Source organism: Euprymna scolopes, chromosome 18, assembly GCF_053919585.1.
Source record: "Euprymna scolopes isolate OS-2025 chromosome 18, ASM5391958v1, whole genome shotgun sequence".
Classification (NCBI taxonomy): Eukaryota; Metazoa; Mollusca; class Cephalopoda; order Sepiida; family Sepiolidae; genus Euprymna; species Euprymna scolopes.
Genome location: NC_136499.1, coordinates 31,817,155 through 31,844,297, shown reverse-complemented (window position 1 = coordinate 31,844,297; position 27,143 = coordinate 31,817,155). Strand labels below are relative to the sequence as shown.

Here is a 27,143-nt window from a genome sequence, read left to right as displayed (position 1 = left end):
TTTTACATTTATCAGTTTTATATCGAGCATATTTGAGAAAGCTTATAATGGTTAAGTTTATTTTAATTAGGTTGAAATATACAGAATAAATCTATTTGAAAAACCTTATGAATGAAAAGGAATAATTTTTTAAATGAAAATAAAATTATTTAGGAAATCAAGTCTCTATTTACTTGCCCCCCAACAAAGTTAGACTTGGACACAAGGTAGATTTTTCATGGGTGGGGGAAAATAAAAATTAGCTTAGTCTAGAAGGATCTCTCTTTCATTAACCAAGCACAAAACTTTGAATTTTAAGAATGACATAACTTTGAAACTTAAAACATTGCTTATGAAAACATTTTTTAAGTAATCTATATATCTATAAAAATGAAATTTTCTGTGTGTGTACATTTCCCTACCAAATTACTTTGTCGATTTTCAGACTTCAGACTCGAAATTTGACATAAGGGGTATTGAGATTTAGGAAAATCTTTTTAATCGGTTTTCGGCCAGAAATTTGGCTGCCAAGAGGTCAAAGTTCAACGATTTGACCTTTGAAAATTCTACCAAACTCCTCTGCCAATTTTGAGTCTAAACACTTGAAATTTTAGATATAGGTTCCTTGGACATGGATCAAACTTTTTAACTTGATTTGAGCCGAAAACAAATGTTAAGGGGTCAAAATTGAGGTCAAAGTTTAAAAAAATTTGACCGCTCAGCCAATTTTTGGTCTAAACATTTGAAATTTTACATAAAGTGTATTCAGACATAGGGAAAGCTTTTTAATCAGTTTTTGGCTGAAAATTTGGCTACCAAGCAGTCAAAGTTCAAAAGATTTAACCTTTGCAGTCTCTAGGAAACTACTCAGCCAATTTTGGGTTTAAACATTTGAAATTTTACATAAAGGGTATTCAAACATGCAGCAAGCTTTTTAACCAGTTTTGGGGTGAAAATTTGGATGTCAAGAGGTCAAAGTTGAAAGAGTTTACCTTTGCACACTCTACCAAACTCCTCCGCCAATTTTGGGTCTAAACACTTGAAATTTTAGATGTAAGTTACCTGGACATGAGTCTAACTTTTGAATATATATATATATATATATATATATATATATATAAAGCATAAAGTTATTAACAGTACATAGGGCCTGAGAAAAGTTAGGCTGAACTGCTAATTAAGTCTATTTTAATTTAAAAAAAACAAACTTCTATTAAAATGTTATTCAATTTGTATATAAACAGCAACAATAATTTCATATGAAAAGTGAATATGGATGAAAATAAATTACTACAGTTATTAAGAGGCTTCTTATTTATATAAGCCCTAAATTACTTTATTTAGTTTTTTTTTTAATATAGTGAAAATAAAGCTCTTCCAAGAAGGAAACTCTGAACTAAAACAAAAAATAAAAATTGTCTCAGTCTAGCAAGATAAATGGGATCCAGGATAGAACACACACTTTAAATATTAAGAATGATAACAATAATTAAAAAAAATTAAAACTAATTCCTGGTGTTTATTAAAACATTTTTTTTTTTTTTTTTTTTTGATAATTAAGTCTTTTTTAATTTGAAAACAAACAAATACATTTAATTCAAATAAACAATACATCTCTAGTTAAAATGTCAAACAAGGAACTGCCTAATTCCATGTGTTAATGAAAAGCGCTACATTTTTGCATAGAAGAAAATTACAAGTTATTATTAAGGAATATATATGTATTTATAATAACTAAGTCTATTTTAATTTAAAGATTTAATTTGTACCAAACAATGTTTCTCAGCAAATATAATCATGTCACAACAAGATAATTTATTATGATCCCAAGAAAAAGTAATTCCTTAATACAAATTTGAACAGATTCTTAAATTGTAATTTGTATTTTAAATTAAATATTTTACAGCATCTCATTTCTTTATTAACGATTATTCGATTTATTGAGAACAGTATTAATATTGCACAGAAAATATATACTCTCATGCATTAGTATTATTTGGGCTACTGTTCTCATCTTAATGTCTTTATAAATATAGGGTGGGCCAAAATAAGGGTCCTATCTTTAAATTTGAATAACTTCCACAAAATAAAAGTTAAACTCACCAAACTTTATGTGTGTGTAAACTGGCCCTTCCGAGATTTTTTTTAAATAAACAAAAAATATTTTGGCCGAAAAACACTTCTTAAAACTTACATGAATTTATGAATTTTTAAAAATAGGACCCTTATTTTGGCCCACCCTGTATTTAAATTTAAATTCTGTAGATAATTTTTTTGTTTGAAAATGTTCCGAATGATTAACGCAATCAAATGCCACTCATGCAATTGTTAATAAAATTTTCAATCCTTTCTGAAATCCAATCATATTTTGTACAAATAGAATTCAGTCTGTCTGACTTGTCCACCAAGTTTTAATCATGAATGTCCCACAACCTTTGTTTTATCACCATTCAATAATATGCTATAAATATGTACACACTTATGTTGCAAGCACATTTGCATACGACATGTAAAGCTGTCAATAATTCTGATGCCCTCATCTTTTGATACTGCCCTAATTTTGACTGTGATAGCCGCTTTGGGGAGTGTGAAGCCACCCCTTAATTGCCATTGTTCCCAAGTCCACTCTGACCCGGAGTGGTACTACCTGTTAGGTTCCCAACTATGGGTCAAATAGAAACTGACTTGAAAAAAATCTAAATATTCTATTAAAAACGTTTTCTTCAAAATAACTGGATTCGGCATTAAATAAACCGAAAAGGGTTGATATGCCATAAAACAAACACAACCAACCTCTTCAGTTCCAGAATCATCTAAAGATTGTTTTAACAGACATTATCTTTTAAATTATCCCACAGATAAAAATCTGCTGGATTAAGATCTAGTGAATGTGAAGCCCATTCAGGATCACACCTCTTACTGATGAGACAATCACCAAAGTGTCCCAGTAGCCATTCCAACAAGTTATTTGAAGTGTGGGGAGTTACCTCATTCTGTTAAAACAAATATTGCCTCCAACCAAATTCTGCGGATCTGCTGGCACCATTTTGTTTCCAATACCCAAGTCAGGACATGATACAGGATCATCCCTCTCAATGAATCTCTTTAAAGAGGAGACTTTGCTGGTTTAGCTATGCTATGCACTGCAACCCAGGAGAGTTCATCCATGACACCATAATTCCAGAATCACTTCAAGGTTGGACGGAGATGCCCGGGAGGCCAGCTGAAGACATGGTTGCATATCATCAAAGCAGATGTTAAACTTAACTCCAGTCCACAAATCTATGGTGTTTGGCTCTTGTACTGAGACTGACACACTATTACTATCTTGTCCACTATGGACCATTGTGCATGGACCGTGAATGTTGTATCAAGTGCAAGCAAGTAAAGTTAAAACCACAAGGTGGTCCAAAACTTCTTAACCACCACCAAATAGTGCTCAATATTAATCAGTGCAGAGGTTGTATAGCATAATCATATTGACAGCAGTTCTTGTTAGATTACTGGAATTAAGTGACATTAAGCATGTTTAGTATCCCAACAGATGACCATTTGGGAATACCAAGTGCTGTATGTAGGAAGATGGCAAAAAAAATATATATTTAAAATAACTAAGTCTATTTTAATTAAAAAATATAATATAGTTACTTTGTTTTATATATTATCGAACAATGTTTCTCAGCAAATATAAACATGTCAAAATGAGATAATTTATTATGACCCAAGGGAAACAATTCCCTTAATATAAATTTGGACGAATTCTTAAATTGTAATTTGTATCTTAAATTAAATATTTTACAGCATTTCATTTCTTTATTAACTATCATTCGATTTATTGAGAACAGTATTAATATTACACATAAAATATATATTCTTATGTATTCGTATTATTTGCATTACAATTCTCATATTAACATCTTTATAAATATTTAAGTTCAAATTCTGTATATAATTTAGAACTAATTTTTGTTTGAAAATGTTCCCAATGATTAACAGAATCAAATGTCACTCATGCAATTGTTAATAAAATTTTTAATCCTTTCTGAAATTCAATCATATTTTGTACAAATAGAATTCAGTTTATGTCTGACTTGTCCACCAAGTTTTAATCATGAATGTCCCACGGTTTTTGTTTCATCGCCATTCAATATGCTCTAGATATGTACATTCTTATGTTGCAAGTACATTTGGAAAGCTGTCAATAATTCTGATAGATTCATCTTTTGGCACTACCTCATTTTGGCTGCGATAGCCCTCTTCAGTTCCGGAATCGTCTGAAGGTTGTTTTAGCAGACTTTATAAAAATCTGCTGGGTTAAGATCCAGTAAATGTGAAACCCATTCAGAATCACACCTCTTACTGATGAGATAATCACCAAAATGTCTGAGTAGCCATTCCAAGAAGTTATTTGAAGTGTGGGGAGTTACCTTATTCTGTTAAAACCAAAACTGCCTCCACCAAATTCTGCAAGTCTGCTGGCACCATTCTGTTTCCAATAGAAAAGTTGGGACAATGTAGGAGCATCTCCTTCAATCAATCTCTTTTAAAGGGGAGACTTTGCTGGTTTGGCCAGTCAGGAAAGTTTATCCATGAAGGCAATTCATTGCTCCAGAACAACTCCAAGGTTGCTAATGATGCCTGGGAGACCAGCTGAAGCCATGGTTGCACATCATCAAAGCAGATGTTGAACTTAACTCTGGTCCACAGATCTATGGTGTTCGCCCATAGTCCTGAGACTGGCTGTCTATCACTATCTTGGCTGCTATGGACCATTGTGCATGGTCTGTGTTTATCTGAGAAAAAAGAAAATAGTTGAATTTTAGAAAGGATTGGCAATTTTAAGAATTTCATAGTTGCTATTTTTTAGGAGCCACCCTACATACGGTTTTGGATGATTCAATAATCAATTTTAGTGAGTATAGCCATAACTAATTGCAATTATCTCCCCTTTTTCTGGTACCACTACAAAAACTAGCATCATTTTTATTTTTACTCTGTTAAACATTTTCTGGAGACTAACTGGACGAAAATGGTATTCAGTCATTTCTACTTTTCTTTTCTTTCTTTTGCTGATTCCAAATATGTTCATACTTTTTCTATACGACTCATCATTTTGATTTTGCATTTGCAAACATTTCTTGAGAGTCAAATTATATATTTTTCTTCTTTTACAGGTTGAAAGTCTAACAGCAGCTCGTAAAAGCAGCTTAAATGGAAATGAGCCATCTGATTCAATCCGAGTGGTAAATGCCCTTCTTACAAAGATTGATCACATAAAAAAGTATGCAAGCAATTTTGTAACTTTTTCTTTTTAATTTCTTTGTTTTATGCATTTTTGACAGTTATTTTTTTAATTAAAAATAATCTTTACAGTTTAATGAAAAACCAAAATTTTTTTTTTTTTTTAAATAGATTTTAAAATGTGCTTAAAGAAAAGAAATCTTTGAAACAGGCACTGGTTGTCATTTTAAGCAGTTTATTTTAACTGTTAATAATTTTCTTTCATATTTAATTATCACATGATTTTATTTTTATTAAAACAAATATTGTAATTATTAGCAAAACCCATAGAAATTCCACAATGAGAAATATATTTAATCAACAAATATGTTTTAATACTATTCTGGATAGTGTAAAAAATTAGTTTTTTGAACAGAAGAATCAGTACAATTTTTAAGTCTGAATTTCTGAAGATATACAAATTTGTATTAAAATTGCAAATATGTTAATATATATTCAAATCATCCTATGCTGGATCCCAAACCATATTGACATCCTAGGAAACACAAAAGCTGACTTAGCTGCTAAAGAGTCACTAAACCTAGAAATATCCAACATATAAATCCCCTACACAGACTTTAAACCAACCGTAAACCTGTACATCAAAACAAAATGGCAACAACAATGGGACACTTATACAAAAAACAAGCTACAAGAAATCAAACCCACACTTGGAGAATGGAGTCCCAAATTCAAACTAAACCGGAAAGAAGAGGTGATCATTACAAGATTAAAAACAGGGCACACAAATATCACTCATTAACTCCTATTAAAAGGAGAAAACCCATCTGAATGCTTACCTTGCCAAGAAAACTACACCATTAAACATTTTCTAATAAATTTCATTGACCTAGCTCCCTTATGCCAAAAACACTACTGCACTAAGAATATTAAAGATCTCTTTGAAAATATAAAGGAAAAAATAAGTTCTATATTACTTGAAAGAGGTAAATCTCTTCTCCAAAATATAAATGTACCTTTTAAAAAAAAAATATTTCAACCTAAATCTTTTACTAAACTTCCTCCAAACTCACCTTGACATACTGGAAAATAAAGAATACCTACTCTACTAAGACCCCCACCCCCACTTATTTAGCCTTAAAATAACCATGCAGCTTTTGATAGACCAATAAACCAACCAACCAACCAACCAAAACTGCTTCAAAAAAGCCCAAATTCTTGAAATTTGTCTTTAAAAAGGCCAATCTGGCAACCCTGGACAAGAATATGAGAGTGACCTTCCTGATATGTAGCTTCATTTTTGAATATCTAATTACTGAAAGCATAACATACAGACTAAGTAAGGAACAATCAGAATATTATAGAGATTAGTGTTGAATAGCAGGGGCTCATTTTTAAGAATGACGGGGAGTTCATATTGGGGCACATCTATAACGATGATGAGGGAGACATTTATACCAGTTCTTATGTTTCTTGGGGTGTTCATATATAACCATTCTTATAACACCGATATTGGAATGATGACATTTATATATATTGCATCATGACGACGACTGTGACAATCCCGGGGGGGGGGGGTGATTTATGTATCAGACAGGGGATTGTTCTTCTTAACATATACAGAGGAGAGGGTGATATGATGCACAGAGGCATTTATAGACATTACTTGTGATGGAGGAGATGGGTCACATAACTTGGAAGGGTTTACAATGTTCATTATAAGATGCTAAACACAATTACCTTTCGTTCGTGATGAAGGATGACACAAAATGACAGTTACAACATAATGATGACTTCTTTATTCATCTGATCGGCCGGTCGATGACGTCAGGAATTCAACTGGTATGGCTACATTGGTTTATTCCTCTCCCCTCGCCTCCAAGGGGCTCTGACTCCAACTCATCAACTGACTAACTGACTGCCCAACTCTCTGACTCTCAACTCTCTCCTGACTAACTAACTCTTAGATCCTGTATTGAGAAATCTCCCTTTGTCTCTGACGTCAGAAATGTCTTTTAAAACGTGACTAATTTCATGTGGCTTTACATATGTTTGTCCAAACACACCCCTGGCAAACAAAAGAATCCTCAATTCTAATCTAACCTATTTTTAAACAATATGATTTAATTCGCATCGTTCATTCTTTTACTGACATATTTAATATTCAGATTTCTAAAAGAATTAAGAATAGACTTAATTTCTAACATTCCATTTTTTAACTTTGCCTACAGGGTTCGATTCTAGGCTTATCCTAATCTCATTTTCACTTATCTAATATTTTTCTTATTTACATGGAAAGGGGACAGCCCTTTTCCATGTAACATCAGGACTAGCTGAATTTTGTGGATATTCCACGATTGCTTATTTTTCTTCCTTCCTGCCATAAAAATAATTGTCAAGTTATTTTAATAAATAGAACAAATATTTTGAATTTATTGATTGTAACACTTTAAATCTTTTACAAATAGTCTTTTTTTTTCCCGTAAGAATAAAAACATTTGATAAAGCCAAAATTTTTGCAAAGAACTTTGCAGCAAATTCCACGCTTTGCGATCAGAGCAACTTATCGCCAGAATATCCCTCTAAATGACAACCAAATATCCGTGATGTTGCCAAACCTCGATGCTAACAACATCGTAGTCATAATGCTGAAGAAACTGCAGTCCCAAATATCTTCTATCCTTACAAGGTTGTTTATTTGTTGGTTAACTGAAAGGAAAAATGCTTTCTATTACCCTGGAAGATTTCATTAGTCTGCCCCTCAGTACAGACTGATTAGTTCTTGGTGCACCATAAATTGCTTGTATCTGTAATAAGTCAAGATGTTATCAATTACCTCAACAAAAACAAACTTCTTAATGATAAACAATATGGATTTCATCCTGCAAGATCTACAAAACATGCCAATTGATTTCATACAGATTAACTAATCAGTTGATCTATTGATGGGGTTTAGTTCCTAGAACAATAGCACAGTATAAAAAACATGCGTTCTTTAATTTTTATTCACAAACGAATTAACAAAAACATGAAAATATGAATATAAATGTTCTGATATGTTTAATTAGAGCTATTTTGTTATTAGAATAACATTAGTTTAGAACTAATCAGTTTTCAGAATGTATAATAACAACCAATTCGGCATTATGAATCCATTATAATTTCTCCCATTTCTGGTCAAATTTAAAAACATGGTTAAAAAAACAAAATAAACTTTTGTAGATATATAGCTTGCATGCACTTTTATTCATTGCATTAGTTTTGAACAGTGAACAGTGTTTTACTGCGAACAGCCATAAATGTTTTTTCAAAATCAAAAGATGTATGAAAATCTCGTTTGTATTACTATACACATAGATTTGAAAAAGTTGACAAAAAACAAATATATAACAAATAAATGTTATCAAAGGTAAGATAAGTTACTTTTCTACCTAACTGGATATGTTTTTAGTGTTTATATTTAATGTGACATGTTTATTCAGCTCGAAAAACAGTGTTTACCGATGTATTCGAAAATTTAAAATGGTGGCCGACTCTCTCTTTGAGGCGGTAAGTTTGGGAAAATGAGTTATAAACAAAAAAACAGACAAAATACTGGCCTTCGTCAGGTGGTAACTGCGACAGAAACCATGAACTTTGGGAGATTTTCTGTTGCATATTCTGATTCCTTGTAAAAAAATACACTTATATGGTAAATTTCATTTCTTAGTCTTGTGTTTTAACAAAGATATGACAGTTTTACTGAAAAAGTAGTGTAAAAAATGTGATGAAACGCATATGGTCTTAAAGAGGGGAAATATCCAAACGTGTGAGGCACAAAAATAGTCATAACTTCCTTAATTTTAATCAGATTTTAAAAATTTAAAAAGATTCTTTCTTAGCTCATCAAGCTTTTTCTATTTATACTAATATTGAAATATTTTAAGCTATTTCAATTTTTTCATGTGTATTGCTACTCAAACTAGTGAATCTTTTCTCTTTGATATGTTTATAAAGATAATTCTTGATGTGCAAATCTCTGAAGCACATAGCATGAATACCGACATACTTCGAGGATATATTCTAGGCCTAACCCTTTTCCTGATCTTCATAAATGGTCTTAAACCTTAGACTACCTTGCCATTTGTCATAATATACCATGACTGGCATATTATAGTTTTTCTTTTATTAACATGATACATAATCGGTAATAAATTCCAATTTGGAACGCATTGGGTCGTATTGTAATAACTTAGAGTGAGTGCTTAAAGTTTTGCATTAAATACTAATCTCTATTAATCCCTAACTGTGCATTGAATGGATACCATAATATTTAATTTGCTACACCTTATCATAACAAAGGTTCATACAAAATTTCAGCCAGATCGGATCCAGTAGTTTCCGAGAAAACGTGGGATGGGCAGACAGACGAGAAGTATATTATAGATCTCGGTGTGATGAAAATGACAAGTTTTTTAAATTAGTAATCGTTGTTTTAGTAAAGCAAATGAGTTGAAAGCAAGTCTGAGCTCCAATCTATGGTCCCCCCCCCTCGCCAAACTTTCATGAAAAACACTCATCTAGCTAAAACCACTGTCAATAATTTTCCCCATTCTTTATCTGTGCCTAAACTGAAATGTAGATTCCATGAACAAAACTTCTTTCTAATAACTGCTTGTGGAACTCTCTTCCGTTTGTCTGTTTTCCAGCTGACTACAATTTGCCTGTCTTCAAGTTCAGTGTAAACAAATTCTTGATGAATCATCCCCTTAAATAATCCAATTTACCAAATTTCTACTACTAACGATTACTAAGAAATTATCCGATTGACTGTTGTACACTCAATAACCCTTATCCTCGAGTGGCCTCTGGGCCTTGATAAGTGGTGACCTCTTTGTAAAAAAAAAAAAATAAAATAAAAATAATAAATGATAAGTTTGGCGTATGGTGCAGTTTGAAATTCGGCTTGTTGGAATACATACCGTGGATCGTGAAAAGAAGTGCCTATCAACTAATGATAAAAAAGAGACTTGGATTTTGGCAACAATTACGGTCAAAGTGTTACAGCCGATTTAACAGCATGTCGAGCTGAAGAGAAACAATTATATCTTGCACTCAGTATAAAAATGTGTATCTCGAAAAACTGTACATATTGCTTATATCTGTCCTGGGACGAGTATTCTAGTGTATGCTTATAAAGACAAACTCGCATATGTCTGTGTTGATGAACTGATCATGTTATTTTCAGCATTTTAGGCTTTGCTGCCATATTTTTAAATTTCTAAGAACTTTACATGTCACATGTTCTTTTTGTGCTTAAGAGAACAACGAGGATACTAAAAAGAGCTCTCAGCTGGTTTCAATAAAAAACAGGGCAATGTTGGCAGCTGGTTTGGCTGCCCCATACCCAACATTGCAATCTTCAAAGGGAAAAAATAAAAAAAAAATACAACTGATGTATGTTAAGAGCCCGGAGATCAGGCAAACAGATATAAGATGAATTTTAAAAGTTTCATTTATTTATTTTCTCTATCATATTTTCTTTCTTTATGACAATGTTCAGACTGGGATCAAAGTGTAATATCTGTTCCGTCCTTTTAAAGTCTTTTGGCTTTTCTTTATATACGCATATTTTTTTTTTTTTCAGATATCCAAATGTCATGATTTTAACCACATCAAATATAACCGGTGCAATTGATCTGGCATTTGTTGATCGAGCTGATATAAAACAATATATTGGCCTTCCCTCACCAAAAGCCATCTTTCAGATTTACCATTCTTGTATTATTGAACTCATGAGGGTAAGTTTTTTTTTTGTTTTTTTTTTCAGTACCTGCTGACAAAATACAATTTCTAATCTTGTATTGTCTCATAATGAAACCACTTCTATAATAATGCCATAGCTGACATCTTTATTCAAAGCCTCATTCATTTAAATAAATAATTAACCCAAGCAGATAGTTATCTTAGATGGACAATAAAATTAACAGTATTTTTTAACTGTTTCTAAAATGTTCAGTTACCATACTATCGATGAATAAAAAAAACTCTTTTATGCATGTGTATGTATATATTAAGAAGATTGAGTTTTGCTAAATTGGCTTAAGATTTTCAAAGTTTTCAGGAAATAATTACATCCCTTATTATAATTCGAACTATTGTGTGTATTTTTTAGCAAAACTCAATTTTCACTATCGGTCTTCAAAAATTGTTTTCATTAATAATTTTCTACCTTATCGTTTTTCGTAATTTTTGGATATGTTCATTACTGTGACAGAATAATTAAGTAGATACCATTAGTTTTACTTGAAATTCAATTTTTTGAATTTCGCTCTTATAACAAAAATTCTCTATCTATATAAAAGCCAAGTACGTCCAAGGATGGAGTACTGCTGCCACATCTGGGCAGAAGCAGCTAAAAACAGCCTATCCTGCCTTGACACAGTACAAAATAGACTTCATAGCTTAGTGGAGGATGCCCTTTTCTCTTCCCTGCAATCTCTCTCCCACAGAAAAGACGTTGCGAGCCTGTCTCTGTTTTATCGTTATTGCCATGGCAAGTGCTCGTCTGAGCTCCATTCTCTGGTACCCCCTCGCCAGTCTTTCACGAAAAACATCTGACTAGCTGAAACCACTGTCAATAATTTTCCCCACTCTTTATCCATGCCTAAATCAAAACGTAGATTCCATGAACAAAGCTTCTTTCTTAGAACTGCGCGCCTGTGGAACTCTCTGCCACTTGCCTGTTTCCCTCCCGACTTCAACTTGGATGTCTTCAAGTCTAATACAAACAAATTCCTGATGAACCGCCCCCTCAAGTAATGACACTTTATCAAATCGCCAATACTAACTATTGTTACATGATAAGGGCTGTCCCCTTTTCATGTAAGTATAAAAATGGAGAATTTAGTTTAAAATGAAAATGAAATGGCATAGGCGAAATTCGAACCTCGTAATCTAGTTTAGAAATAGATTACGTGTGAGAATTTAAAAATGTAAAACAAAACATTTGTTTAGAAATAGATAAATATTTCAAGAAAAGAATGTGAGCTGTCAAGTTTATTATGAAATTTTAAATTGAAAGAATGCAGCTTATAAGATAATGTTTTAAACATATTGAATATAGGTTAAAATTCCTTTTGTAGAAATAGGAAAAGTTTAAGACACGTATGTCCAGGACACGTGAAAGAATGCATATGTTTTAACATGTGTATGACGTCACGGAAAATAGAAAGTTCTAGAATAGAGAAAAACTTTAGTTAGAAGACAGTCAGTGAAGAAACTCAGAGAGATTCAGATGTCAGGAGCGAGACGTCACTTCAAGGAAAAATGTGAAACTTTGAATTCTTGATAATGGAATCACGGCCGTGTGAAGAATAAACCATTATTTTTTTGTAAAGCTCGTCTTGTGTCTTATGATTCCTACAGAAAGGTAAAGTCCAATTGTATTATGTATTTGTGTTAATATATGTCTTTACATACACGTCTCAACATCATCATGGCTACATAATGTCCGAACTGTCTGAACACTGTGTCCTCACTCAAAGAGCTTTCTCCTTCTTCCATCAGCAAGATCTAAGAAAGAACATTTTAATATATAAGAATTATAACATGAACAATATCTCTCTAAGTCTCTCTTACAACAAGCTATACAATAAGATACAACAAATATCTCTCTCTCTGAATCTTACAACATCCCTCACTATAATAAGACTCTTTCTAAGCATCTCTCACTAAGACTCTTAAAATGAAACCCTTATGCAACACTATTACTACGATACTATCCCATTGATTACTGTACACACAACAACCCTTATCCCCGAGTGGCTTCTGGGCCTTGATAATGCACACACACACACACCATTCAGACTTTAAGAGAAAGAGTATAATAAAGATCTGACCAGAGATAAGTTAGTTTGGAAGTCAATTTCTAAAAGTCATCCAACACAAATGTTAAATCTATGATGATTATGCATTTCATACAAATATATATTTTTTTCACCTGATTGTTTTCTAATTATTTATTTAGACAGGAATAATTTCTCCAGTTGAACAGATGTTGGATATTAGAGCTCTTGAGCTCACCAGTTATATCGAAAATAATGCTACGAGACTTAGCCTACAGCTACTCAGAATTTCTGAGTAAGTAACTTTTTATTATTTTTTAATGATTGCATTGAGTGATCCCTCTCTATCCATCTCAATTCGTTTAACATAACTTTCTTTTGTCCAGGTATAAGTCGTCTTTTTTATTTCACAGCGTTCACTTTCCAATCCTCATGGTTCAGTGGGTGAACACTCTCCAAATTTAGCTTGTTTAATCATTTGCTTCTAAGTTTTCCTTGACTGGCCAATCTTCTTGTGATTCAAAACATCTTTGTTTCTGCAGCAGTTTATCCAAGGGATGAATGATCCACCACATGACCACACCAGCATTACTGATTCACCATTAGAATAATCATTATGCTGAGCAAATGTAGTGCTTTGATCAAATCCTCTTATCTAATATATGTATGTGTGTGTGTGCGCATGTGTGCGCAGAATGGTTTTGACCAAACTACTCTTGTCAATTTTTAATCTACAGACTTGAAACTTGATATATAAGAGATTAGTAAGTAAGGCGTAAGTTGACTAAACGTGTTTTCTATACATGCGCAAATATACATTTAACAATGTTAATTTTGAAAGTTTTTATATACATATAGACTTAGCTCAGATGGTAATGAATGATGCTTGTGAGCTAAATGTTTTGGTTTTGATTCTAGCTGATGGCACATAAGTCATATTTTTATTTTAACTTTTGAAATCACTACTATATATTAGGTACAATATAATAATCAATAGAGATTTGACTCTATAATGATAAATACGAAATATGTATAAATTAAAATATAAGAATATTTTATGACTGAACAAGGCCAGGCAGCTTGCTAGTGTGTTACATTTCACATTTCTAATCCATCTGTAGCAGCAGGAGCAGATTATTCATGGCTTAAGATTTTGAATATGTTTTTTTTTTTTAATAACATCATTACTGATTGGTTGTAGCAGTCAACTTCCTTTTTGGCTTGTCCAATCAAAGATCATCACTCAGATGAGTTGACCACATGACAGAGTTTATAAAAGGCTAAAATCGCAGCAATTCTCTCTCTTTCTTCCTGGATCTTGGACTGACAACAACTTCATGTGGCACAGACTAATCCCCAACTACCATTTTGGGACGCAACATGACCCACAAGTTGTTATTAAATGTAAGAATGTGACTGTCTTCCTTATTCTACACATTTAATAATAAATGTCATTCCGCTGCAGTCTGGCAAAAGAGGACTGAGTGAGTCAAGCATTTGTTACCATATAACATGCCAATTCTGACACAGCTGTTATACAACTAGCAATGCATCAAGAGTCAACAACTCACAAAATTACACCCATGCTGCATTCACCAATATGATTGTACTTAGTTTACATCCATCACTTTCACCCTGCACTCAGCATATCTTTCCGCTTTTATTACATCCAGGGTATACTAAGGTGAACATTGAGTTTATTGTTGCTAATATTTATAGTGTAAATAAAGAAGAAAAAGACAGATTTAATTCTTTGTGCGACAGTTTGAAGAATTTTTTTTTTTTTAATACGTGATGAAATGTTTCATTTATATTCTATTCTTCAAGACATAGGCATGAAGAAGTAAGCTGACTATAAAACTGAGTCCATTTTTATCACCCCCAATGCAGCATGCTTTGGCATTGAGCATACTAATCTATTAAGGCAACAGTTTTATGAAGGTGACATAGTTTTGAATTGAAAGCCATGTTTAATTTTAAAAGATTTTCTGATAGGTAGCTGATCTGTATAAGTCTTGAACTGTAAGAATTTGCAGACAAAGAGCAAAATTTCTTATGTGAACATGAAAAATTATGTGTGGGAATTCTAAAATATCTAGTATGTTTTATCAAGTGATTCTGATTTCTGATTGGTTGCTAGCAGACTGTGTGGCTTCATTTGATTGGTCAGTTTTTATCACCAGTGTCTATAAATAGAATCTTCCAATTTTCTTTAATCATACCCTTTTATTATATAAAAAATATTGCAACACAAAGCATGTCAGCAATTCTGTTCTTGGAAGCTTGGCAATTTCATGAAGATGTAGGGATAACATGGATCAAATTAAATGTCGAATAGACGTCTGAACAACCACCAAAGGACGGATCTTTGCAAGCCATGGAAACCTGTCTACAACTGGATAGTTAGTCAGTCAGTGTTCCTATTTGTTTCCCCACGAGGGCTGAGTAAGATACAAGGTAAATTTTTAATATGGGGAAAATCAAACTCTCCAAAAACAGAACATTCTGAATTGGAACAAAAATAAAAATTCTGTCAGCTTAGAATTTCTTCTTCATTGACCAAGGACATAAAAAATGAAGTGTAGTATCAGAACAGATACTAGACTTTGCTCCTAATTAAAAGATTGGTTGTTAAGCAATAATGGAAACTTGTATCTAGACACAGGTTATTTTAATATCCAGTCATGAGACAATGGAAGAGTGAAACATCAATAAGAATTAACAAGATACCTTCTCCATTCTGCTGCCGCCAACATCACCTATGGTCAAGGTAGGAAATTAATCTTGCTACGTAACGTCAAATATAGCAGGTTTTTGTTCACACAATTCTGTTGTATGGGTTTGAAACTTGACCACTCTGTGCTGCTGCTATTCAGAATCTTATAGTGTTTGATAACTGGTGTCTCTGGCACATTCTCAGGTTTCATATCACAGACTACATCGACAGTATCACAATCAACGCAAGATGCCAGATTTGCAAAGCAATAACTCTGACTCTTGATATGGGGATAGTGCAAGAAGAGAGGAGATCAACTGAGGAATTCATCTGCAACAGTTAAAACCGAAGTGAAAGTTGTTGCTGGTCTTTGCTTATTATTTTACTAGCAAAAATACCCAATCTTTGCACAAGACTGTTGTATGCTTGCGTACCTACTTCACAGGTGCCTGAAAATACAGCAAAGTCCCGACCTTAACTTTTGACCTTTACCTTGGACAATAGTGTGCACCATCCTTAGATGGGGGACCATCATCATACCAGGTTTGGTCATGATCAGTCCAGTGGTGTGAGCTGTAGGAAAGTATATATACATATGTTATGACCTTGACCTTTACCTTGAAAAATGATATGTACCATCCCTAGGTGGGGGACCATCATCATGCCAGGTTTGGTCATGATCTGTTCACTGGTGTGGGCTGTAGGAAAGATGTACACACAGACGCACACACGAACGCTATTACTTTATATGCATATAGATTGATTAAAAAGTTTTTTTCTTTTACCTCTTAAGTATACTGTAGCTAACTATTACCTTTTGGTTGAGTTTATTTGTAGGTATTCACCTCCCTCCCACTGCAAGGAGGTATGACACAAGGTGGGAAAAATTGAGCCAGTATCCCGAAAAAGAGCACTCTTACTCTGCAAAAAATATTTGAGTAGCCTTGTTAGCATTCCCTGGTGAGAGTGCTTCAGACAACAAGCAATAAACTTGTTCAACCTGAAAGCTGGGAGGCAGCCTAGGATGGTGGATATTCTAGGGCTACCCAGGACTGATACCTCAGTCAGAAAAATAAAACACTATTGAAATGGTCCAGCTTCTGAGGTCGGACAACACCAATTGCAACTGAACACCAAAATGAATGACCTGAGCCAGTACAATTGGTGTTGGTTGTTTGTTGGTATGTTGCAATATTTGTATAAAAGCATCCACATTGCTTTGCCATTAATCAGTTGTCACTAAACTTGGTTGAAATATTATGATCGTTTAAGTTCAAATTGATTTTATTCTAGGTCACGAAAAAGGTGAAATCCCCACGTTTGGTAATAACTTTGGTCTTGTTCATCGTAGGGACTCCGTACTTGGCCCATATCAGGCAAATTAAATTCTACATCTTATGTGACCTTGAAAAGTTTGGCCATTGTAGAGATACATGGATCTGATGCTCTTCGATAACAGTAACGTGCATGCAAAATTTGAGCCTGATCAGATACTTTTTGAGTTGTATTATTGTTGGATTATTCAGACTTCTGTTCTCATCTTCAGTGTTATTTTCATGTTTTGACTGATGTAATCACCAACCCTTTTCAAGCGTATTTTACTTAGTACTTTATCTGTTACACCATGGGTCCTTGTGCAATGGACAAAGTGCTAGGTAAATTCAGTTTTAAGTGAAACTCTTCTGGATGTTAAAGGTTCAATCCTCAGTCCGGGGCGATACTAATAATTGCAAATTACTGATGATTTTTACTCAATCATGACTAACGGAACGAGATTAAATAAAGGGTGTTCATTCGAATTCTATTCAGATTCCCAGGTTCAATAAGATACACCTGAAGAAGATCGGAGATTACATCGGTCGAAACGTTGTAAAAATAACACTCAAGGTGAGATCAGTAATCTGAATAATCCAAGTTATTAATCCTCATCTAAAAAATATAGAAACGTTTTTTGAGTTGTCATCATTTCCATGATTTGTACAATTTGGAGAAGTTCATTTGTACATTGTCAGGTAGAGAAGTATACAGTCTTATGGCTGACTTACGTTCTAATGCGTCACTATGTATTAAGATTAAAAGCACTTGAGGATCAAGGTTAATAAAATGAATGACTATGAATACTATGAGAGGATTGAAAATCTCTACATATCACTCATTTTAAACAACACCTGGCCTTGAAAGCAAAAGTTCTTCTTTCTTTGTGAGAAACATTGCTTATGGAATGAGAGATATAAAAGACAAAATAGAGTTCAAGTGAGATTTATGAGACTGCAAAAAATAAACCAAAGGCCCGTGTTTTTTTTAATTTTACATATGGTCCTAATTTATTTTAACTTGTACTTTTTATTGTTTTTATTCCGTTTTAATGTTTTTTTTTTTTTTTTTTTTTTTTTCAGGGAAAGTTATGGACTAAGTGGAAGAACCTTAAGGAAAATACCATTCATGGCTCATGCAATGTTCATTCGAGTAAGTCGTTTGTTTGTTTTTTTAGTTTTAAAGCTAAAATTTTGTTTTCTAATTTAGACTGAGATGATACTCAAGAATTATAGGCTTTCAAACAACTTGTATTAAAGAAATCTTCCAGATAAGATTTTATGGTAAAAATGATTCCTTTTCATTTATTACTGCTAATTCTAATACTTACGAGAGATTACAATTCTTTTTTTTTTTTCTATATGTTAATATTTAATCATTTTTACTAAAAATAAACCTAATGCCTAACTCTTGCAACCACACTAGCACCAGTTCCTCCCTGTGCTCAAACAGTATCACTAAACTAACAAAACTTCTGAAGAATCTCAATAACTTTGCTATCCAAACTCTCTTCAACTTTTTAAGTTACGAAAAAAAAAATAGGAGGCTTAATTTTTGGAATGACCATCGTATGATAAATCGCACTCTGGATGGTCATACACAACCATCGTTCATCACTGGCAAAAATGCAATTGAGAATGGTAGTGACTATGTAGAAAAAAAATCTGGAGCACAAAATGTTGCTTGTTTTAATAGGATCACTTCTGTCTTCGTAGCTGTTCAACTTTTTGAGTTAAAAAACAAAATAGGAGGCTACACTTTTGGAACGACCTTCGTATTATTGAAGTGATTTGATGCTAAAATAAATGATTTCAATGTTAAAAAGATAACCTGAAATAAAATGCAATGAATAAGAATCACAGATAAATGATGTATGTTTTTATAATTATTGTACCAGAAATATCTTTACAAAATTAAGCGTGGCTTAATTAAAAAATCAGTTTATCTGTGAAAAAAAATGGTCTAACTGGATGCCTTTCTGCGTCCAATTCTAAAAAAAAGAGGACGAGACAGAGAGAAAGAGGGGGGTGGGGCTCTTTTTGCCAAAATTGCCCATTGATTGCTTAACAAAAAATTGATTTTGTCCAATCAGATAGGGCTATTTTAGAAAACAAGTGAATGGTAGTAATTTATTGACACAATAAAATGCCGATTGGAAACCCATCACAGATTTCCCATGGACTAATAACTTTTCTCTTTCTGCTGAAGTGTGTCACTAAGACAACTAAATGGTACAAAATAGGTATTGAATCGCATGTTCTCACAGGATAGTACTATAGCAAGCCCATTCTCTCCAAATGGTTCACTTGTGCAGCTGTTATTGCACAAAAGCAGCATGCATTCCCAGAATTCATATGCCGTAAGTCAAGTACAAATAGACAAAAGTTTATAAAAGCTAGAAATAATTGTAAGAGTGAAATAGCCACAGACAGGAACAGGCCTAACGAAATAACCAGGAAATGTATCGAGTCGCAGAAATTAGAAACTCCAAATTTGTGGAAAATAATGTAGTGAATAATGGATAATCAACAATTCCCTCGCTATCCAACAAGCATGAGGTCATTTGTGCAACTGAGAAGATTGACCTCTTCTCCTGTCAGTTCACGTCCAACTCCACCTTAGATCTCTCAAACCACTTCCTTCCGAATTTCCCTTTGTGGACAGAATCCATACTCATAAATCTGAAAATCACCTCTTTTCATATCCATGATATAAAAAACTTTGACAATTCCAAGGTGTGTTAGCCTGATCTCATCTCTGCTATACTAATGAAGAAATACTCTACTGAGCTAACCCCTGTCCTCTTCAAACTTTTCAACTACTTTACAGTTTTGTTTTCCCGATAGCTGGAAAATTGCCTCCGTAATATCAGTGTACAAAAATTCTGGTGAAAGAATTGACCTGATCAATCATTACCTCATCAGTCCCCTTCTCTTCTTCGCTAAAATCTTTGAATCGTCAATCAAATGCTAGTCCACCATTTTGTTATATCCAAAGCCTTTGCCAAGGTCTGGCATGAAGGATTTCTTATGAAAATTATATTATACTTCTGAATGAATACTTAACATAATCAAATTCTTCCTAGACAAGAGAAAAATCTAAGTTGTCCTTGATGACCATATGTTTTAGCAACATGATATTAATGCAGATGTGCCTCTGGGGGTCGATCCTTGGACCTTTATTATTCTTGATATTCATGAATGACAACCCTGATAAAATTTTGTCGGATATTTGCTGATGCCACCATGCTCTATAATAAACAAAAGTGAAAAAAGACAGAATCCTTAGAAAATAATCTTCAGTCTGCACAGGAATGCGACTGTAAATGGTTGGTTAATATTTAATGCTATTAAGACTAAGCTTCTTTCCTCACTTACAAAAAAACCTTCTCAACCACTGATTGCCATGACAAATAACAACCTACCTGGGAGTTCATCCTTCAAACTTCTCGGCTCAACATTCACAAGCAACATGAATTGGAATAAATACATTGAGGACATTGCCAAAGCTGCTGCAAAGAAAGTGAGCTCTCTAACGTGCTAGAAAATTACTCACATTAGAGATTATCCTATATCTTTACAAAACCACCATTTGTTTGGATGAAATATTGTTACCACATCTGGGCTGATGCATTTACCACGAGTCTCTCATTCTTAAACAGAATCCAAAAAAGAGTCCCTGCTATCGGCCAAGCTCCAACCTCTGTCTCATTACTGCAATATTGTATCTCTGTGCATCTTTCTAAAAGTAATTTAATGGAATGTACTCTTATGAATTCATAGCACTTGTGCCCCCTCCCCCGACATGCATGCTCCTGACTAACCTGACAAGCAGCAAAATCCCACCCCTTCACTGTTGAGGGTCAAATTTCATGAAAAAAAAAGTACTTGATTACTTTCCATAAGTTTCAGTGTATGATAATATTTTTCAATACCAAATTTTATTATCATTTTATTTTTAACAGCTATTTCTAAAAGTGACTTTTTATACACAAGTACCCTTTTTTTTAATACTATGAATTAGTCTCATTTTAACTTAATATATTTTAGTAGCAAGCCCCCTGGCATTGTCCAGTTATAGAATATGCTTAAATATGATATTTTATTTTATGCAGATTTCATTTTTATTATTATAGAACCAATTCTCTATTGATTATTATATTCTCCACAATATATAGTGGTGCCTACCTGGCAAGGTCCGGTTGTAAATGTCGCTTAAATATGATATTTTAAGTCATGCATATTTCATATTTATTATTATAAAGCCAATTCTCTATTGATTCTTATAGTGTATTTAATATAAAGTAAAGGTTTAAAATGTTAAAAAAATAAAATATGACTTATGTGCCATCAGCTAGAATTGAAACCAAAACATTTAACTCTTTAGCAGTATTCATTACCATCTGAGCTAACGATACATGCATATCAAAACTTGACAAATTAACGCAGTTGAATGTATAAATGTATATTTGCACTTGCATAGAGCATACACATTCCATCGACCTATGACTGCAAAGTTCCAATTTTTCAATTTTGACCTCTTGGCAGGTCTTTTTTACTGGCTAAAAACCATGGTAAAAAAATTGACAAAAACAACATTAATAAATAAATTGGTGCTTGTCTAGAATTCCCCCTATGGAAAAAGAAAAATCAAGAAAAATCTGTATGACGTACAGGAAAATATTGTGCACCAAAAATCACGTAAATTGATCAAGTAGTTTTATTTTTTTAAATAAGAAAATGAAATTTTATGAGTAAACTGCAAACGAATATCTTGTGATGTCATCGTGAAAAGATTCTGAAGAAACAAGGGAGATAACTCAAAATGGAAATTTTTAGAAAGCCATTCTTAACATGGGGAAGATTATGATATTATTGTATAACATCACGCTGTACCATCATCTTGAATATTGAACTTTATGTAAAACCCCTTCCAAAGTGTTAACTGTACTCCCTCATCAATAATGTATCTCCCCTCTTTGTTTAAAAAGATCTGTCCTTCACATCTCTTCACGTCTTTTCACATCTCTTCACGTCTCTCAGCCTCCTATTGTAAATGTGAACTTCCCAAGTAATTGTCTCATCGTTCTCACTGTGTAACCCGTTATAAACAGTGTCTCGTCCCCATTATGTACAACACATTGTCTTAAGGAGAATTGCTTCCCATCACCCTGGAAAATCTCATCAGTATGCTCTGTATTTAAGAATTCAGGTGATCGCTCATCCCCCTCTCAGTACAGGCCAATAAGTCTCCTGTGCGTCATGAGTAAATTGCTGGAATCTGTGTTAAATAGAGAAGTAATCAACCATCTCAGCAAAAATAACCTTCTTAGTGACACACAATATATAGATCTACAGCAGATGTGCTTACAGTTATATCTCATAGGATTAGTGAATCTCTCGACGGAGGCAACCTTTCTAGGGCAATTGCTCTTGACATATCTAAGATCTTTGATAGGTTATGGCATGAAGGTTTACTTCACAAGATCTCTAGCTATGGTATAGCTGGAAATGTCTTCTCAATTATTAAATCGTTTCTTTCTGACAGGTTCATAAGAGTAGTAGTTGATGGGCAAAAATCAGAAGCTCACAGTATTAATGCTGGAGCCCTCAGGGGTCCATTCTGGACCCAACTCTTTTCCTGATCTGCATTAATGATCTTCCAAATCACATCCTTACATCATTTGTAGACATTTATGCTGATGACACTACCATCTATGGTAGCACATCTAAGACAGTAAACGACCAAGTTCTCTCCGATTCTCTCTCCTCTGATCTTGAGCACGTTGTACAATGGGGAAAGGAGTGGCTGGTTACTTTTAATGCATCTAAAACCAAGCTTCTCTCTTTACATCATCAACATTCTGATCCGCATCTGGCATCAGTTGAAATGAATGGCTCTCGTCTTGAGGAGGCCTCAAGTTTTGACAAGCTTCTGGGCTTGACCTTTACTCCTGATCTTAAATGGAACTCGTACATAAAATCTGTTGCCGAGGCTGCTGGAGAAATGATGGGATTATTCTATTGATCCAGTAGATATCTCACTGCTGATGCAATTCTCTATTTATATAAGAGCCAGGTACGTCCAAGGATGGAATACTGTTGCCACATCTGGGCAGGAGCTGCTAGAAAGGACTTGTCCTGGCTTGATGGAGTTCAAAATAGACTTTGTTGCCTCGTAAGAGATATCCTTTTCTCTTCCCTGCAACCTCTGCCTCACAGAAGAGATGTTGCGAGTTTGTCTCTGCTGTATCGTTATTTCATGAAAAGTGTTCGACTGAGCTTCAGTCTATGGTCCCCCCCCCCTCGCCAAACTTTCACAAGAAACACTTGTCTAGTTGAAAACACTATCAATAATTCCCCCCACTCGTTATCTGTGCCTAAACCTAAACGTAGATTCCATGAACAAAGCTTCTTTCTTAGAACTGCACGCCTGTGGAATTGTTTTCCGTTTTCCTGCTTTCCAGCTGACTACAATATGGTTGTCTTCAAGTCTAACGTAAACAAGTTCTTGACGAGCCGTTCTACTTATTAGCAAATTTACTGAATTTCCATTACTAACGATTACTATATTGTCCAATTTCTACTGTACACTCTTTAACCCTTATCCTCGAGTGACCTCTTGGCCTTGATAAGTGGCGATGCCTATGTAAAAAAAACAAAACAAAAAAAAAAACTTATACTACATACTTGCATTATATTTGAATTTTAATCTTCGTAAAGAGACATAAAATTTGTCTGAAATTGTTTCATTCAGGGAATTAATTTTAACTGTCTTGGAACAAGTATTTTTCTTTGATATAAAAGAAAAAATGTATTTATTTATTAGACATTCCTATTGGTATTAGAATTTTGAGAATTAAAATTTAAACAGAACCGAGTACTTGATAATGTATGTACTTTTTATTAGTTTTCTTGTTTAAATCGCATTTTTTTCTTTTAATATTTTTAGGTTCCGGTTATAAATCTGGAAGTTTTTCTCGAAGCTTTGACAAATACCATCAAAAAGCAGTTTGAAGATCGGAAAATGTTAAGTGAAGACATGTAATCGGAATTGTCACGTGTGAAAGTTCTCCAAGAATCTCAATTGGGTTGAATGTTGTTAAAAGTGCTCCCATGCTAAAAAAACAAAACAAAACCACTTCCTCATACATATTTTCTCATTCGTTATAACTGAAATGGTGTGAGTGTGCAAGAGCATTCTTTGAGGACGGACAGCTGATATGATCTAACAAGTCTCAAGTCTCTTTGCTACTTTTCATATTATTTACAATTATGATTAAATGGTGGCAAGAGAAAATACCCTTTATTCATTCGTTAATAAAATAATTGTTTTGATTATTTAACTTATTCACATCTTGAAAAAATTTATTTTATGTTTTTTTTTCTCTAGAATAATTTTTGAGAGGAGAAACAAAATTTGACAAACTAACTCGTCTTTATCTCCCAGGTAATTTCCTTGTGTGTAGTTGCTTTATTATTTACTGTGAAATGGGTTTTGGCATTATCATTAAACAGTTTATTCTGATTTCAAACAATGTTTTTAGTGTAAAAAAAAAACAAAAAAAAAACAGTAAGAAAAATAACTTTACATAAATTAGTTATAGCAAGTCGACTGACACACAGAAATTATTGAATAAAAACTAGTCATATTCGAAACATCCAATATGGAGGAGTGAAATTTCAAAGAAGATTTCAAGGGAGATAAGTCATCAATCATAATTCAGGGCTTGTTTGGAGCAAAGTTTGAAAATCAAAATATTGAATTTTAAGTAAAACCAATGGTAATTGTTATGTCACAGTAATGCACATAAAAAAATTACGAAAAATGATGAGGTAGAAAATTAATGAAAATAATTTTCAAAGACATTTAGCAAAAATTAAGTTTTGCTAAAAAAAAGAAACCAGGGAGTTCGACTTGTAACAAGGAAGGTGATTAGTTTCTGAAATTTTAGGCCAATTTAGCAAAACTCCATCTTCGCTGAAAATTATTTTGACTACCTTACCGTTTTTCGTAATTTGTGGCATGACCATTAAGTAGATACAATCGGTTTTACTTGAAATTCAATATTTTGAATTTTGCTTTTATAACAAAAAAGCACCCATAATTCTAACAAAGGGAAATAACCCATTCTAACTGCCTTCATTTAAATTTTCCACTTCAAGGTTGTGGGTGGGCTAACTCCCCTTTTAGAGATTATAGTTTCATAATTATCTCCCTTGCAATCTCAGACATTTCAGAAGTAGATTTTTCGATTATGAGCTATTTTTATTTATTATTATTGCATATACTAGTTAATTTGTTAACTAACTTTTTTTTTAAATAAAAATAAGTTATATTGGTAATTTATTAGATGTCTATAACAATTCAAGAATATATCAAGGTTATAACAAAGAAAACTCAAAACAGAGCTGTTTTTCTTTTTTTTTTTTCCAATAAATCTTGTTTCCAGTTCATCTTGATCGAAGGATCTTGTATGATGCTAGAATTTCACAATATTTTGAGGATATCACCCCTATGTCAAATATTTTTATTTGTCTCAGAACCACATGCTTGTATTGTTGACTGTGAAAAAAAAGGACCCTCAGCAATTCATATGTTGGCACAGTCGCAAATGTCATATGAATTATTCTACATAGTTTACATGGAGATGATCCACTCTTTCCTTCGTTAGCTGATGATTGGAATGAAAAAAAAAAAATGAGTAATCCCAAAACAATTATTCTATTGATAAAAAATTTGCAAAATATTAAAAAAAAATGTTTTAAAGTGTTTTCATTTATTTTTTAATTTTTTTTATTAATATTATTTGTAAAAACGAAAAAAAAAAAGGCATTTAATAAACTATGTTGGCAGTTTTTTTGTTTTATTTTTATTTATTAAAAAAAAACGGTACTTGTACAGTTTAATTAAGACATTAAAAAAAATGAAAATATCGAAAAAGTTTAAATTGTATGTATCCATTATGGAATGAAGTTCTTCAAAAAAAAATTTCACTTAATTTCATCAAGTAGTTTTTGTTTTACAGCGAAAAAACAATTTGTTATGATACCGAGCCAAAAAGTTCGATTTTTAGGAAGAAAAGCTAGTATTCTTTCTATACTAGAATGGGAGGGAGTGTCGGCGCTTTAACTGGAGTTATCTTCTCGTGGGGCTTCTAAACTCCAAACAAAAATTAAGAAAAAATCCAAGATGTCTACCTTCAACGTGCTGTCATAAAAACGTGTTTTTTCGCTGTAAAAAAAAAAACTACTCTATCAAAATTAAGTGAAATTTTTTTTGGAGATCTTCAGTTCCAAACGGATACGTACAATATAACCTTTTTTTCGATATTTTCATTTTTGAATGCCTTGATTAAACTGTACAAGTGCCAAAAAAACAAACTAATATTAGGTTTATAGTGAATGTTGTTTTTACATATAAACTCTTGATTGGACAAAATATCTAAATAATTTATTTCATCCAATCATCTGGAATTACTGCATGTGCTATAAAAACCCAAGTTCAGTGATTTCCTTCTTTGTTTTTCTGTTTTTCTTCCAAAGACAACATATGTGCATATGTCACAATATAGCTTAGGTCATTTAGATTTGAAAGATTATCAGCAAATCGCACACACATTACAAGAATACATGCAAACTATTAAATACAGCACCAGCATGTACACACTGCAACCCAAACTCTCTTGCATAGATACCCTATCCTCATATCCACACACACACACACACACACACACACACACACATCTTCATGCCTATCCCATTCACATATGTAAATGCCGAAATGAACAAGTCTATTTAATTTATTCTTGTATGCTAAACAACTCTCTCACTTGGAACATTCCTTTAACTTTCTGAACTCTAATTCGTTGCCAACACTTTTTTACATTGTCTTAGAAAGTTATAAATTATTTTCTATGGATTTTATCATTCTTTCTTTTGATAATGTCCTGTCCTCAACAGACCAAACCACATCTTATCCGTTTCTATTGTCTTTTCTTGTTCATTGCATGAACTTTATTGCTTGCTTTGTTGGTTCAGTAAATTCAAGCCTTTATCATTGACTAT

General features: G+C 33.1%; 1 protein-coding gene across 1 annotated transcript in view; it reads left to right on the top strand.

Annotated features, from left to right (window-relative positions):
- The window catches only part of LOC145297566 (pachytene checkpoint protein 2 homolog), a 49,050-nt gene extending 23,116 nt beyond the window's left edge, over positions 1-25,934 (top strand). The window contains exons 7-11 of the mRNA XM_080143580.1: positions 5,154-5,260; positions 10,847-11,000; positions 13,229-13,341; positions 18,159-18,228; positions 24,028-25,934. Coding sequence (XP_079999706.1) covers positions 5,154-5,260; positions 10,847-11,000; positions 13,229-13,341; positions 18,159-18,228; positions 24,028-24,123 — 540 coding nt within the window. The 3' untranslated portion in view covers positions 24,124-25,934. The remainder of the gene's footprint in view (positions 1-5,153; positions 5,261-10,846; positions 11,001-13,228; positions 13,342-18,158; positions 18,229-24,027) is intronic.
- The last annotated feature ends 1,209 nt before the right edge of the window (positions 25,935-27,143 follow it).